The following is a 16,503-nucleotide window of genomic DNA, read 5'->3' as shown; positions in this document are numbered from 1 at the left end:
CGTCCTGCGTTGCTCTAACGCCACTGTTGCCACATGACCGTTAATGCCGAAGAAACAGGCAATCATTTGTTTCGATGTGCTTCTTCCTCGAACAACTTTTGTTGGTTTTGCCTCGTCTTGGAAGACCCATACAGTTGATTGCTGTTTTGTTTCCGGCTCATATGCATAGATCCATGATTCGTCACCTGTGTAGATGTTATACACAGCCTTTGATGTACCTTGAACGTATTTTTCCAACATTTCCTTGCACCAATCGACACGAGCCTTTTTTTGAGCGTTTGTCAGATTATGCGGGATCCAACGCGAACAAATTTTTTTTACGCTCAAATGTTCATGCAATATTTTATTGATGCTAGTCATACTAATGTCCAAAGACGCCTCTATCTCACGGTATGTCACGTGACGATCTTGCTTTATCAGTTCACGCACAGCATCGATCTTTTCTGGCACAGCAACGGATTTTGGACGACCTGCACGGGATTCGTCCTGGATCGAACACGATTAAATTCGTTATACCAATTTTTCGTTATACCAATTTCCATATTCTAAAGAAAAAAACTAGATAAAATTCTTAAATTTTTTTTTTCTTATTCGAAATTAAAATATTTAAAGAATTCCAATCTAATCACATTTTTTAAAAGTTTAGATTAGTTAATTGTTTCTGTTTTTACAATTGGATAGTTTCATGGTGTTGCACGAACATAAACCAAAGTTAAGTTTATAATCATAAAATTTTTATATAAAATATTTAGTACATCATAACCTATCAAAAAAACATTTCCCCCCATAAAAACTGATTATAATAAGTTCAAATTAAATGGATAAAACTGTTGGCGTCGGGCAAAAATTGCACGAAAGTAAAAAATGATTACTCATTTACAAATTGTCTTAACTCTATGAATTTGTTTGTACTTTAAATGAAAATTTGACTGATTTTTAAGCTGGGATTTGAATAAAGAATTCTATGCAGTCATTTACTTGTAAAATATGATACATAATTAATTTACTTTGATATCACATGTAAAATTTTTAGTGTTGGACACAAGTTGAATAAAAATATAAGTTAACGATAACCATTATAACGAATGAAAATTACCTTAATTTCAATCTTAATATTATATTCGATAAATAGCTTCTTTAATTTAAATTGTCCTCTATTTCCTGTTGAAATAGATGGATCAATGTGTTTTATAACATTTTCTGTCATCTAAAAACTAGTCGAAAAATCATTTATTTTAATTATGGTACAGTACGTACATTAACAACAATGTAAAAAGAACTCTTATTTAGGCAATATTTCCTTAAATCTAATAATTTTTAAAATCCTGAAATTAAAAAAAACTGCCGTTAATTTTCTTCCTCTATTTTTTCTTTAAATAACTTGAAAAAAAAAAAAAAACGCAGAAAAATATCTTTTTATAAATGATAGAAAAATTTTAAAATATGCTATTGTGCATTAAAAGGGGAAAAAAAAATAAAAAACTACCTTGTCTTATTAGTCTAATAATTCTTTATGGAAAAAAAAGATTTTTTTGAACAGAAAAAATGCTAATAATCGCAAGAGTCATTAATTAAATAATTGTTTTGTACAGTTCTTTCAATCTATTGTATTTGAAGTTTCAAAACAGATGATATAAATCGATATACCTTTGACTTGTAGTCAGTGGCACAGTCAGCAGGCAACAAGAAAGAACATATGTCCCCGGTTGTAGCATTAGAAATGCGTCAAATTTATGAAAAATTTAAAATTGATTCAAGAATAAATTTTTATTTCTTTTTCATACGATTATCTCTTTATTATATGTAACCTTTGTTTCTTATATCCTTTTAACATAATATAATTAGCTGAATGCCTTCCAGATTGATTTGTCAATTACAGAACCAATAACTACTAAAAGTTGAATAGGGCATGTATTATTGTTTGCTAATGCGTGTAGGCTTATTATTTTATAAATTATTTTTTCGCGAATTGGAAAAGCAAACACTTATCCTTCCATCAAAAACAATAAATATCTAAGTGTAATAGATGTAATTGTAATAAAAACTACATACTTTAGTAGCATATACTGTTCAATTTTAAACCAAATCAAATTCATGTTCTTACAATAATGAGTTACTTGACTTAAAGTTGTAAATTCTTATTCAACATAAAATCTAACTAATGAATTTAATTATACAGTTGAAAAAAAAATTACTTGTTAGAGATTAACTGACCACAGATAAAAATTTCAAATGATGTAACAGTTCATTTTACAGCCTTGTCTATAAATTATGGAAAACTGATATTAAGTTAAAAGTCATTATTTCTAAGTCTCCAGTTTTTAACCTTGAAAATGATACCTTGTTGTTTAAAAAATATTAAGTTTAAAATTTTTGTCATCTGGTTGATCTAACCATGGGATTGCCCAACTAGAAACCTGTACAGTGCAGAACAAAAAAAAAAAAAAAAAATTTAAGTTTAATTTTCTTTCTTATTAATAAACACATTTGAATAAAATTCTATTATATTTTATGTTTATATATCATTTAACATGTTTCCCATACATTTCTTAGATTTTGCCAACTTTTAAGGATAAAGGAAGAAACAGTTTCTGAAATATCATAGCTAGAATGCAAGCAACATTTACAAACTTTGGACATAGTGATTACTACAAAATTCAAATTTTGAGTAGAAAATCAAATATTTACAAAAAAAAAAAAAAAAAAAAAAAAAAAAAAAANAAAAAAAAAAAAAAAAAAAAAAAAAAAAAAAAAAAAAAAAACAGTAAAATTAAATGTTAACATATAATCAGTTTGTAAAAGAACTGTTCTTTTAATAAAATATGTTATAAAAGGTTAAAATTGAAAAAATAAGCATCCATGGAACAACTGTAAAAATTTGTCCACAAACATTACTGCTAGCGATTTTAAGAAACTGATGGTTGCTGAGAAAAAATAATTCACCGATTTAATTGGATGGGGTACAAAAGCTTTCAGAAAGAGTGCAATAAAAAATCTATTGTAACCAACTAATTTTTGGAGAATTTTATAAAGTAGAAAAAATTAAAACATCTTGAATAATTTTGTCAAAAGGAAAAAAATACCCCCAAAGCATCAGAACATACTTGACTGATAAATAGATTCAGCTGACAGAACAGAATAAAAAAATTTAAAAAAAAAAATGCTTTTATCTCATACTTATACTTAACTCATGCTTTATAAAAAATGCTTAAACTTAAACTCATGCTTATATATATATATATATANCTCCCCAACAATCTTTGCCTTTCCTAAACAGCAGTCTCCAAATAGATCAAAGGTTTTTCCATTCAACCATGATAGGTCAAAGGTCTAGAATAGGTAAAAGGTTTTTAGCAACCATGAGAGAGTTATAAGTGGCATTCAAGTTTAACAGGGTTATAATGGAGCAAATTTTAATGCAAGCAAAGTATTGCTTAGTTGATTATATTTCATCTGTTTGGTGATAAATTTCCATCTAAAAAAGTGAATGTAATGGATGGTAAAATAATTTAAAGAAAAAAGTTCTCGCTTTTCTTTAAAATTCCCTGACTTTTCCGGGTTTTTATCCAAATTTCCCTGACTTTTCCAGAATAAAAAGATTCCCTGATAATTCCAGGTGGGTGGCCACCCTGTTATTTGCTGATCCCATTAGTCACTGAAGACTGTATAGTGGTCCTAAACAGACCACCAATGGAATGTGATTTTGAATGCTGAACTTAATTATAAAACATAAATAATTGAGACAGTTAATACAGCAAGTGTCAGTTAGAGTAATAAATCATTAAGTATGCAAACAAGTAAGGAAGGACTCCATTATACTTCCAGCATGCAGATTCTCATAATATAGTTTAAAATAGTTCCACTATTTTCAAATACCTGGAGTTTGCTTCAAAAATTGGTCGAAACACTTCAAAAAAGTTTTCTTTTGAAAAGTTATTGACAGAAGGTACTGAGTCATCAAATTCAGGGTCTACACTGTCGTAAGACTGTCGCTTTATTGGATTGCCTAAGATTTCATAAGCTGAAATACAAGACAGAATTATACTACTTGATGCAACTAATTTATAAAAGGGTGTAAAAAAATGCCAATATAAGATAACAAGAACTAAGAGTAATGGTCGTTTATACAATTGCATACAAAAAAAGATTCCAAGCTGCATTATTATTAGAAAACAAACAAATGATAATAAACAAAAGACTAAACTTTATGTGTCAAAACTAGTTAAGAAAAAGCGCTACTAAAATTAAACAGGTCACTTTTTAATATTGAGTAAAGTTATGTGAATAAATAAAGTAAATTATTTGTCTATATAACAATATAGACAAATCATTTACAATATTTGCATGGCGTACAGATGATAAATATCTGTGCATGTTTGTATGCTATGATCAGATTTTGTCCAAAAATCTAGAATAAGTTTTTTTTTTCTTTTCATTTAGCCCCACAATACAATAATTTATATTTTCAAAGGAAAGAAAATTTATGTCTTTTAAACTACAATGAAATGAATTTTATGAGTCATTTACACAAAAAAATTTACCTCACTGTATAATGGGTGGCAATTGATGGCCAACTTGCAGCTCTTCGAAGGATTATTTGTGACTCTCGATGAATGTACCAGAGTTCCCTTTTCATTTTTGTACTATTATATTTTAAAAAATTATCATCGTTCCGTGCGCGTTTCAAAATGTCTTTTAAATTACTGACAACAAATATGAAAGACTAAGTGCCACGTTTTAACAAATTTAATTTTCTTCCAAGTTAAGAATGATATGACTCATCGAAAACTACATGAACGAACATAAACAGTGGCGCAATCGTCCGACTGCAGACCGATTAACACGATCTACCAATAATTTGTTCCTTTTTTCTTAGAAAAAGTAAAATCCATAATGACATTTCGCATCATAAACAACTAATATTGACAACACTTCATTTAGAAGCACTTCAAGAGTCAACTTGCTGTGTTGATATTAAAAATACATTAGATTCCATAACGAAAACTTTTGATGTGCCTCTTAATAAACTTGTAAGCAATGAAACTGATGGAGCTCCGGCAATGCTGGGTAAAAAAAATCGGTCTTATTGGGGCTTTAAGAGATGATTCTCAACTTCCACAATTCATACTGATTCACTGCATAATTCCTCGAGAACATCTCGTTACAAAATGTTTAAAATATCCAGATGTTATGAAAACAGTGCTACACTTTGCAAACTACATTCGCACCAATGTAAAAAATCATTGACAATTCAAAAATTTCCTTAAAGAATTAAAGGACGAAGAACTTCCAAATGACATAAATTTCTTTTGCATTGTTAAATGGTTATCTAGCTACAACTTATAAAATCGCTTTGTAAATTTTTTTGATCCAATAACTGCATTTCTAAGAGAAAAGAAAATAACCTATACAGAATTAGAAGATGATGAGTGGTTAAAAGACTTAATGTTTTTAAATGTCACAGAATATTTGCAAGCACTGAATTTACAATTGCAGGGGATCTGAGCTCTCACAGTGTATATTTAGTTTTCAAACTAAATTACAACTTTTTCAAAAGAACATTAAAAATTAAACATTTTGTCATTTTTCTCGAATTAAAAAAATTTGTTCCAATATTAAACAAGAAAAACTCAACAAGTATACAAAAGAGCTAGAAGGAATATTGACGGAATTCCAAAATAGATTTCACTTGCATCCATTTGTAATTAACATAATTCAAGGTGAGTTTTCCATTTCCAATATATTTATGACCCAAAAAGCATCTGGAGAATTAGAATTAATAGAGATGCAAGAAGATCAAGCTCTACAACTAAAATATAAGTTCACGTCGATTACTGAATTTTGGAAATTTGTACCAGAATTGAAATATCCTGAATTAAAAAAGGCTGCGTGTCGAATTATTTAAATATTCGGAACGTAAGTATGTGAATCATTTTATTCCACTTTAAAATTCGTGAAAGCCAAACACCGATCAGTATTAACTAACCAGCATTTCAAAGAATTACTGAGAAGTGCTGTCACCAATTATTCACCAAATTTTAAAGAACTATCAAGAGAAGTAAAATAAATGTGCTTAATTTTTAATATTTAAATTCAATGCACATATTTTGTACTTTTATTTATATGCTCTCAATGTAATTTCTGTACATAATATAATATCTGTAACTTTTTTTTAATACCTTTAAAATACGTATTTAATTGTGGCTCACGAAAAACTTCAAAATTTGAAGGAGCTTGGCCACCCCTGATATATACAACATTGAGCCGCAATGGCTCAGGGGATAGAGCCTTCGCCTTTCAATGTGGCGAAACAGGTTCGAACCCCAGTTGATACGAATTCTGCATCAGGCTTGCCCCGACCACAGTGCTGCCGTGAAATATCTTCAGTGGTAGACGGATCATGGGTCAGAGTCCCCTTGCCGTCAGGCTAACCGTGGGAGGTTGTCGCCGTCTTCCTTCATCCGGGAATTCACTTGTCTCCTGGATTGGGTTCAAAATAACAAGGCTACGGAGTTGAACATTAGTAGTCGTAAACCCATAAAATTGGATCAGCTGTTCAACTACGGTTATAAAATAAAATACAAATACACTGGTGTACATATAAAAATAATATGCACTGGTATTTGGGTGGCAATTGATATTTTGTCTCTTCTGTAGGTAAGGAAAAATGTGTGATAGGTTTACCTATGATTTAGTTGTATTTATTATCAAAGAAACCATTAGATATTACTGTCTCATTTTATTTTGTTAAAGACATTGATTTCAACCATTTTATTCCAGTTTCTATGAAACAATTTGTAAAAGGCATCACAAGTGATACACAAACAAAATCAACAAGTTCTCTTTATAGTTGCTATGTGGACCAGCAAATTGGACTTTTTTGGGTGAATCAATTTTGATGTATTCCCCTCATTTATTCTTTTTAGATCTATGATGACCTAACAACATGAAGGAAAAAAATTATTCTCCTATAGATTAAACAAGCCTTTGTTTTATTTCATGCAAAAAAAAAAAAAAAAAAAAACTAATTCTATCCTCGATAATTAAAAATATATATATAGTTTACAAATAGAAATTCAAAAATATACTCCAAGACAATAGCTAAATAAAGTCTTTGTTTCGAAAGATATGCATGACCAGGGGTCTGTCCAGACATTTTGTGAAAGGTCCTGTTTTTGTAAAATTGTGTAAAAACTATTCATAATTTGTGAATATAAAATAAGCGTTAAGTTACATTCTTTCAACCAGGGTCCTGCTTTTGTGAATTTGCGAAAACAGGGTCCTATTATTACAAAAACCTTTCAAGAAGTTTTTAAATTGTAAATAGATACAAGACTCAGCTCAACAATTGCTGCTACTAAATTAGAGATGCAACATACAAATATTTGGTATCTAGCCTATACTGCTCAACACAGAATTTTCATTTCGGAGGAATAATGGAAACAACTTAGTAATGTATCACTTTTAATGTGAAACAATTCTTAAATTTATAATATTTTATTTAAAAAATTGCCAGAAATTAATTTTTATTTACATAATATTCCATTAATTAAGTTCATGAATAAATATAAATTGATCAATTATTTATTCACAAAAAAAAATTATGATTTAATATTAATAAGAATGCGAACACAATGTTTGTAAAAGTAGAAATATTTTCTTAGAATACTATGTTTGGAATTTAAATGTAGGGAAACTTAGTTTGCCTCGAACCGTCTTTCTCACCCCCTGGAAGGGTTTATTCGATTAACAAAACAATAATGAAGCTAAACAAATTTGTGAAGGGTCCGATTAAAAGATAAATTATTTTGTGACGGGTCTGTTTTTATGAAAAGATATTTTGTGAAGGGTCTGTTAACGAACTCAAATTTCTTCTAAACAGACCCCTGACGACAAAGAATGATTTCAACACTATGCACCGATTTCTCTTCCATAGCACAACAAATACTCCAAAAATTATAGAGAGGACATGTAATTTTCTTGTGAGGGAAAAAAATGTAACATCAGCAGATTTAAATAGACAGAATAGAATCAAACTTAAAAATCTTTTTTACCCATGTAATTACAGTGCAAGGAAAATAAACTAATTCTGAGTACCAAATTGGATAGTTTTTTTTCTTCTTATTGCAAGTGTTATATCACTCTTAATTAAAAGCCCTGATAGCTCAAATATAACTCTTTCCTTGCTTTAAAATCATTTGTTTAGTCTATCAATTCAGAGAATCTTGATAAATATGCACATTAATAGATACTTAAAGAGGTAGAGAATTTATCGGCTTATCATCTTCATTTTTTTTTCAAACTTGATTTTTTTCTATAATTTTTTAAAATTAATTTTATAATTAAAAATGATTTTATTTCACATATAATTTTTCAGTTTTTGAAAATTTGAATGTTTTAAATAATCAATATAATTTTAAATAGGTATAGGTATTCTTATAGGCTCATAGTAAAAAAGGAAATTTGGAAGTTCTGTGTTTTAAGGACCAGTAGTTTCCCAAGACAAACAGAATCACTGAGGATACTTACTAAGCAATAATTATAACACAAATATTTCAACATAATATCAAAATTTAGAGCTACAGTTTGTGAAATCGGGTTGGAAAGATATTCAAACTGAAAGCACAAAAAATAAGCACCTTATAAGTACTCAAAAATACTTTTAAGCACTTTCTTATGATAAAAAAAATCAATAAAATTTTTATAATAAAAATTGCCTTCCCCATGTTGAAAGAACATGAGTGAATGTACAGTCCGCAAAAAAAAAAAAAAAATATCACTCCGAATAACTTTTGTTCTAATGATCAGATTTTCATGAACTAAGTGTCAATCTTAATGGTTCCTGGGGGTGACCTCAAATATGCTATTTAATAAGTGTTAACTATTAATTAAGTTACAGTTACGAAATCAGACACAAAAACGTACTTTCTCTGAATAAACATATATATATATTTTTTACATATTTGGAATCTAGACACTTGAATTAGGGGGGGGGGTAGACAAAATTTAAAAAAAATTGTATCATAAATTGGGTCGCAATAAAGCTTTAGATATTTGGCGATAGTCCGGAAAACCGCCAAAAAAAGTCGCCTGCGCAAATAAATATTTTAAGATAACCCATTGACTAATTCAAAAGAGGAAAGCTCAATTTTACTAGGTTGCTAGGCAACCAATGACTGTAAAAAAATTGAAATAATGTCCTGTGATTGCTCGGAGAGGTTCAATTAATTGTTAATAGAAAATATCTCAAAGTTTCTAGGCAATCGACAATTTTTGAGCTGATTTCTGTCTAAAAGCAAAATTTTTTATTTTAATCTCCTTTTAAAAGAAAATTTGAATCGATTTATAAATTATTTATAATTTTATAAGTTTTCAGGATTTAAATACATGAACTGTTTGTCTGATATTATTTAGATTATGTTGTTTTTGCTATTCGAGGATTTCATACTAGAATCAAACTAACATAACTTATTATAGCTATATACAAAATTTTAGGGATAATCATTTTTACAGCTTTAATCGAGTCTTCTAGGCAAAAAAGTTTGAAGAAAAAAGAAGTGCTTCAAAAATTAAATGTAGATTGTATAGTTATTCTAATGCACATTCACAAGGTTTTCTATAATTTACGATATATCTTTTTTCTATAACTTAAGGAATTGCTGAATGTTTAGTGGCATTTTAAAAACATTGAAATATGTTATGTTTAAGAATAAGATATTGAAATAAAATGTTGCATATTGTATGATTCATTGTTTAAAGAATCGCTTCATTATGCTAGATATTTAGGTTACATGGTTTTCTTTGGATAAGGATGATTAGCAAATAGCATTCTCATGTTTTGATACATTCTGAAACTTACGTTCGCAAATTCACCATAAAATGTCGCACAGCATATTCTTCAATTACGATAAGCTATTTATTACAGATTTACCACCAAATACTGCTACTATGATTACTTTTGTTTTCTTATATATATACCTGATACTCTCTTTCTAAACAGAGCTCGTATGATCCTTAAGATAATGAAATGGGGGCACAAAAACTTAAAAGATAAAATATTTAATTTCATTAATTCAAAATATCTGGTCTCAAAATTGTAATTTTTAAGTTAAATATAACTTTTACAATATTGATGCTTTTACATTTTTAAAGACCACATGAATTCTGTTAAAATATTAAAATGCATATGTTTACTTTAACGAGTGTAAAATCCTTATCAAAATAATGATCAAGACCCATATGTAAAACAGTATAATTGACGATAAAAACTCAACTGGCTTCAAAATATATGAAGAGGGAAGTAAAAGTCGACATGTTTCGAGCGTTCAAATACAATTGCCCATTCTCAAGACTTGTCAGGCTCGAATAACTTGATTTTCATTAATGGATGCTCAAAACATGTCTATTTTTATTATTATCTATTAGTTTTTTAAATCAATAAAGTTTTTATATTTTCGATTCAGTTACTTGGGATTATCCATTTAGTTACACAACATATTAAATTATTTCACTCGATATTAAAATAAGTTTTACATCAGATATCGGCACAGGTTCTTATATTGAAAAAAATAATAATTCACTACTTTGTAAAAAAATCAATGCAGTACAATTTTTTTTCTTTGCTGAAAGCCTAAACATTTTAATTTAAGGACATGCAGTTATAGTATAATAGTAAACGGGGCTTCCATCGCATATCCTTAACCTTAATACCGCTATCATTAAATAAATGGAATAAGCTTAGATAAATAATAAAAGTTAATTTTTTCCTCACTTTAATTTTCAAGGAATAAAGTTGTTTCGATCAGATTTCATTCTGGAAATAGTGAAAATATTGAGTAGGTCCTTTGGAGCAACATCATCCTCTTTTGACGAAATATAGGAAAAATTAGTTTTCACAGTTTCTGAAAAAAGTATGTTAGCCTTCTTGCAATGTTTTTTTCTTTCTTTTAATTTATTAAAATAAGTTCGGAAATTGCGTATTTTTTATAGCATTTTTTTAAAAATCAAATGACTAAAATTGGCACGGCTTCGGTATCTTTTTACAAATTTCAATTTTTAGCTTTCCTGCTAAACAAAATAAGGCATTTTCCTGATAACAAATTATACTACAATAATATCTTGGGAATCGTGTTAAAGAAAAAAACTAAACAAAATAGCTTAGTATATTATCAGGAAAAAAATCTACTTGGTATCATAAAGAAAGAGTAAAAGATATAATGAAATAATTAGTGAATCATACGTGGTCAGATAATTAAAAATTTAATTTTACAACTAAATTTAATTTTAGGAGGACATTTAAGATACCGAGATATTTTAAGATGCTTAAAAATTTTGGCTACGTATTCGACAGCTTTTTATGTTCGGTATCTTTATACTCTTTGTAGTGACTTATAAAACATCAACACTATTTTAAATAATCTATGTGGAAGTCACAAGAAACAAAAAAAAAAAAAAAAAAAAAAAAAAAAAAAAAAAAGACAATCAATTATTTATATTCCTTTTTCGAAAAAATAGCATGCTTAGTAAAATAATCAGCTGTTTTGCATTAAATAATTTTAAACAGCGGAATGTTTTTAATTTCTTAACAAGGTTTTATTCTTAGCTAGGAGAAAATAATTCTTTTAAAAAAAACTTGACTATAATTTAAAAAGGAACTTTACTTTAAAGAAAACCTAAATTAAAGTATTAAAAAAATTGATTAGTATATTAATAAAGAAATAATAAATGTAAAAGGGTAAAGAATAGGATTTTTAAAAATGTTAAAATTTAATTAAATAGCTGGTAAAATAATTCTGCAAAACACTTCCGGAAATTTCTTTTAAGATTAGAAGATATAGGGTAAACCAACCAGTGAAGGAACCTTTCATAGATATTTTTTAAAAATAAGATTTTAAGCGTTTTAATTTAGATTGATTGCTAACAGTAGCTTACTACCTAACAATAGGAAGTCATCTAACAATGCATTGAGCTACCTGGTCTTAGAGTCTTCTCTGAAAAAAGCTTTGAAATTGTTAGTATCTGTTCAACGCCTTGTTACATTGACAAAATTATAAAGTCAGTGTTCGTAGTTATTCGTTTAAAGTACAATTAATTGCATATAATAATGCTTTTTTTTTCTCATTGTGAAAAAGAGAATTCAAAATATGGTTATTGAAGTTAAATTTTATTTGCTTTAAGCATCATAACATAAGCAAGTACTGAGATTAGGGGGTGTTTATTAACTGGATTACCAAACGATGAAACACCAATGAATAAACAAGTGCTCCTTTACTGGGATTTTTTCAAGTTAATGAAAATAAAAGAAAATTTTTAATTTTCTTGTACCTTTAGTCATATTATCTAATATATATAATTCTCTTAAGTGGCTCCCAAATTTTGGCTGTCTTTCTTTTCCGCTGGTGGCAACAGTTTTCATATTTAAAGAAGTACTTTGTACAACTAAATAAGATTCTTTTCACAACACTTAAATATTTACTTTATTTTTTTCATACATACAGAGAACAGTCTGCAAAGAATTCTGTTACGTTAAAAAACATTTCGCTAAAAAAATAACGAATTCTAAAATAAATACAAATAAACAACTTAAAAAATAAAAATGCTGTTGCCAGCCATAGGATTTCTCGAAAGTTAACTTAGCAACATAAATCAAAATGACATAGAAGCGCAACTAGATCAAAATTATGATACCTGAGCGCTTGACGTAACAAATCCTTCAATTCTAAAAGTGTTGTATCGCCAAATGCCCAAATTAACAATTGTGTTCTTAAAGAAATTCTATAAAAAGTTTTAAATAAACAACCTACTTCTACAACTGCTTCTTGAAGAACTTGGCTCATTGATTAAAAATATTGTTTTAATTTTACAGTACTAACTTTACTTCTACTTTCATTATTGCTATGACCCTCTTTCATTACATTTTACAACTTCATGCTAAATTTGAGGACTTTAAGTTGTTTTGTGGTTGAATACTGACATTTAGAAATGTGTACATAAAAAAAATAATATTTAGAGGTTAAGAGTTGCCTCAGAAAAATTTGAATTGTTGACATTGAACTTAACAATGGAAACAATCGTTTTTGTGAAAAATTGAATTGTATTGTTGACATCAAAACTAAAAATATTGTGTTTCAACTTAACAATACTACCTTAATTTATACTTTAGAATTGCCTCGGAGAAATTTGAATTGTTAGCAATGACTTAAACAAAAAGTTTTATTTTAACTGACAAATACTATATTATAATTTTAACTTTTTCTATGACTATACTCATTTTCTTACTCTTTTCTTTGTTTTTTATACATTTTATATTTTTGTGATAAAATAAAAAACTTATAGTTGTTCTGCTTCTGAACACTGATGAAAACACAAAATGATGGGCTTCATCAACAATCAAAAATATATACATTTATTTTACAAATATCATATTATTAGGGTGGCGCCCTTCAGAGAATTAAAAATACAAAATTATCTTCATCGAAGCCGATGCTTTACATCCGGCGTTCAGTGGCAAACTACTATTTCATATTGTTTTACAGCACATGGCTTTAGCCCTCTGGAGGGAAAGACTTTAAAACAAAACCTACAACAGTTACTTTTCTCAACAACTGAAATTTAGAATAGCGTGATTAAGCAAAATATGCGAACTGTTTGCAATTTCAAATTAATATTGAAATGGACAGGTTTAGAATTTTCTACAGTGAAAAGTTTTTGGAACTTCAGTATTCAAAAAAGTATACGAAAGCTAGAGGTTAAAAACGTATCCAATGAGCGAGCATTGGATTGCAAAGCAATCCGAAATGAACTGCGAAAGCAGTTCGGGGGTTGGCGAGCGCCAGCGAGCAGGGGGCGAAGCCTCCTAGTACATCCAAATTATGTTAAAAATACAAAAAACAACTTCTAACCAGTGAAGGAACAGGCATGTTCCTTCACTGGGAATAGATTTCCCAGAGAATGAACAGTATGTGTGAAATATGATTTCACATGGATAATTAGTAGTTCTGCGATATAGAGGACACCTAAAATTCAGTTAAATGTTGTATGAATAGTTCCTATAACAATTTCATTTCAAAGTGCAAATTTAATTGCTAAATTTATTTAAAGAATTATAATAATAATTTATTTATTACTTATCTTTATAAATGTTGTGATTAGTTATTATATCATACCTTAGACACCTTAATAAACTATGTTTACTGACTAAATATAACAGCTAAATATAATAATAAAAGCTTGAATAGAAAATTTCTTTGCAGGCTTTTGTGCCAATAATTAGCTAAATTATTATCTTATTACGGTCTTTAACGTTCTTGCGGGAACTGGTAGGAAAAATCCATTTAAAGACAATCATCCAGGTGAAGTTTTTTTTAAGGCGACATCCACCGATAACTCAGTGCAATGCGAAGATAATTTCAAAAGGCAAAACTTCCCTTAGAGAATAATATTCGAAATACTGGTTTTAAGAACTTAAGAAGAATCTTTAGGAGGGAAATAGCCCTGGCATCCTTTAAAAAAGTGATTGCACTTACAATGCGAACGTTGCCATGTGTTGAATACTGCCCTTAAACGGGAAAAATCTTTGACCCTAAAAATTATGAGGATTTATATTCTAAAGTACCTAGGAAAGGAAAAGTACCTCCATTGGTAATTTTTCCTTACTGAAGAATTCTTTGAGATATTACAGAATCAGTTCCTGCTGCATATTTCATTGGAAAAAGCGATTCACGAAATTAAATGATGAGGGCAGCAACATTTTACTAATATATTGCAAATGTTTATACCCATGGCCAATTAAAAAATGCTATCAAATTTTCTATTTTGCTTCTTCTGGATAAGTATAAATCTCATATCAATTTGAAACTGAGCAAGTTTTGATCATCAAAACAAATTTTCTGGTTTAGTTTTCTACCTAACTCATGGAAATCTCCCGTTAGATATTGAAAACAAAAGAATTGTAAAACAATACGTCGAGAAAATTTTACATCCATTTTTAAATAAGATTTTGAGGCATCTACTGAATGAAGTTAAAATGCTTTTAAGAAATGTGATATTTTTCAATTCGATGTAGAAAACGTTGACTTTAACAAATTCATGCAAAACAGACACCAAGAGTCAATGAGCAAGACAGCTTACCAACAAAACACATGCTTCGAGAGTAACAATGCACTATTTCTTCAGAAGCTTGAGAAGGAAATCTCACAAATTATGTTGCAAATTTTTAAAGGAACATTGACAGAAAAGTTTAATCTACCAAATATCCAATAGCCTGTGCTTTTCTCAATATGGAAAAATTTATTTCACAAAGAATATTTGATAAATCAAATTTTGGCGATGAAGCGGATACAACTAACATTGATAATGAAAGTATGAAAACTGATTTTGAGATAAGTCCTTTTGAGGCATTGTTAGTAGCAAAAACAATTGGTTCCATAAGTAAATGGTAAGTACTGCTGAAGACCCACTAGATAATAAGTCAATGACAGATGGATTTTACTCAAACTTCGAAACTCCTTCTTCTCATTTATTATCCAGTGAGGAATTCTAGAAATGGTACTGGAAAATCAAAAGAAATTTCGAAGATACATTTACATTTGCCAAAAATTTGGAAAAAAGAGGAAGGTTAAATCAAAAGAAAAGGAAACAAATACTTTTTTGCATTAACTTCAGAAAAAGAGCGAAAATTTAAAGAAATTGAAAGAGCTGAAAAAAAAAGAAGTCAAAGCAGAAAGTAAAGTATGACGAAGGGAAAAAAATACTTAAAAAGATTAAAAAAAAAGATTAAAAAATATGGGGAAAAGAGTAAACAAAAAAGTGATCTAATTATAATAATAATAAAAACATCATCGGATTACGCAATGATAAACATTCATAATTTAGAACAGACTATTAAACTGTGAGAAAAAAAAGGAAATTTTTTTTTTTTTAAATCATGTAATCAAACATATTTTACTTTCCATTCCATGACTGAAAAAAAGTAACATTTTCCAGATTAACTGTGGTTATATATCGTAATTCCAAGAAAAATCTTGTTTTTAGACATTTGTGTAGCCTATGGATTCCTAACGAGCATCAAACATTCTCAAAATTAAGTGTTCATTCACTGGAAAATTTAGTGTTAATTCACTGGTAAGAACTGTTCCTACACTTGGTTATCTTACTGCTTATCTTATTGAGAAAAAAAAATTAAAAAATAAAAAATAATCACATTAAATAAGCACAATCTGTTGTATAATCATATTCTATCAGAAGCACGCTTTTATAAAACTCGACATTCGTTGAATAAAATGTTTTTATTCAATAAAATGTTTCATTCAAATTTCTTTACTAAATTGCAAATAGAATTTTAGACGACTAAAAAAGAAACATTGTATTTTATAGCTTAAAAAAAAATAAAAAGATTAGCAAATGATCATTAGCGAAAAAATTATGAATGAAATTTTACGCTGCGGGCGAAGTCAAGTTCCTAAGTTTAACACATTTTAATATTAATCGCCCCATTTAATCATT

At 28.5% G+C, this 16,503-nt stretch overlaps 1 protein-coding gene across 1 annotated transcript in view; it reads right to left on the bottom strand.

Annotated features, from left to right (window-relative positions):
• The window catches only part of LOC107439585 (dnaJ homolog subfamily C member 2), a 65,723-nt gene that overhangs the window by 32,998 nt on the left and 16,222 nt on the right, over positions 1 to 16,503 (bottom strand). Inside the window, exon 5 of the mRNA XM_043051721.2 lies at positions 3,877 to 4,021. Coding sequence (XP_042907655.1) covers positions 3,877 to 4,021 — 145 coding nt within the window. The remainder of the gene's footprint in view (positions 1 to 3,876; positions 4,022 to 16,503) is intronic.

The sequence above is a fragment of the Parasteatoda tepidariorum genome, chromosome 4, assembly GCF_043381705.1.
Source record: "Parasteatoda tepidariorum isolate YZ-2023 chromosome 4, CAS_Ptep_4.0, whole genome shotgun sequence".
Taxonomy (NCBI): Eukaryota; Metazoa; Arthropoda; class Arachnida; order Araneae; family Theridiidae; genus Parasteatoda; species Parasteatoda tepidariorum.
This window is presented reverse-complemented; position numbering and strand designations above follow the sequence as displayed.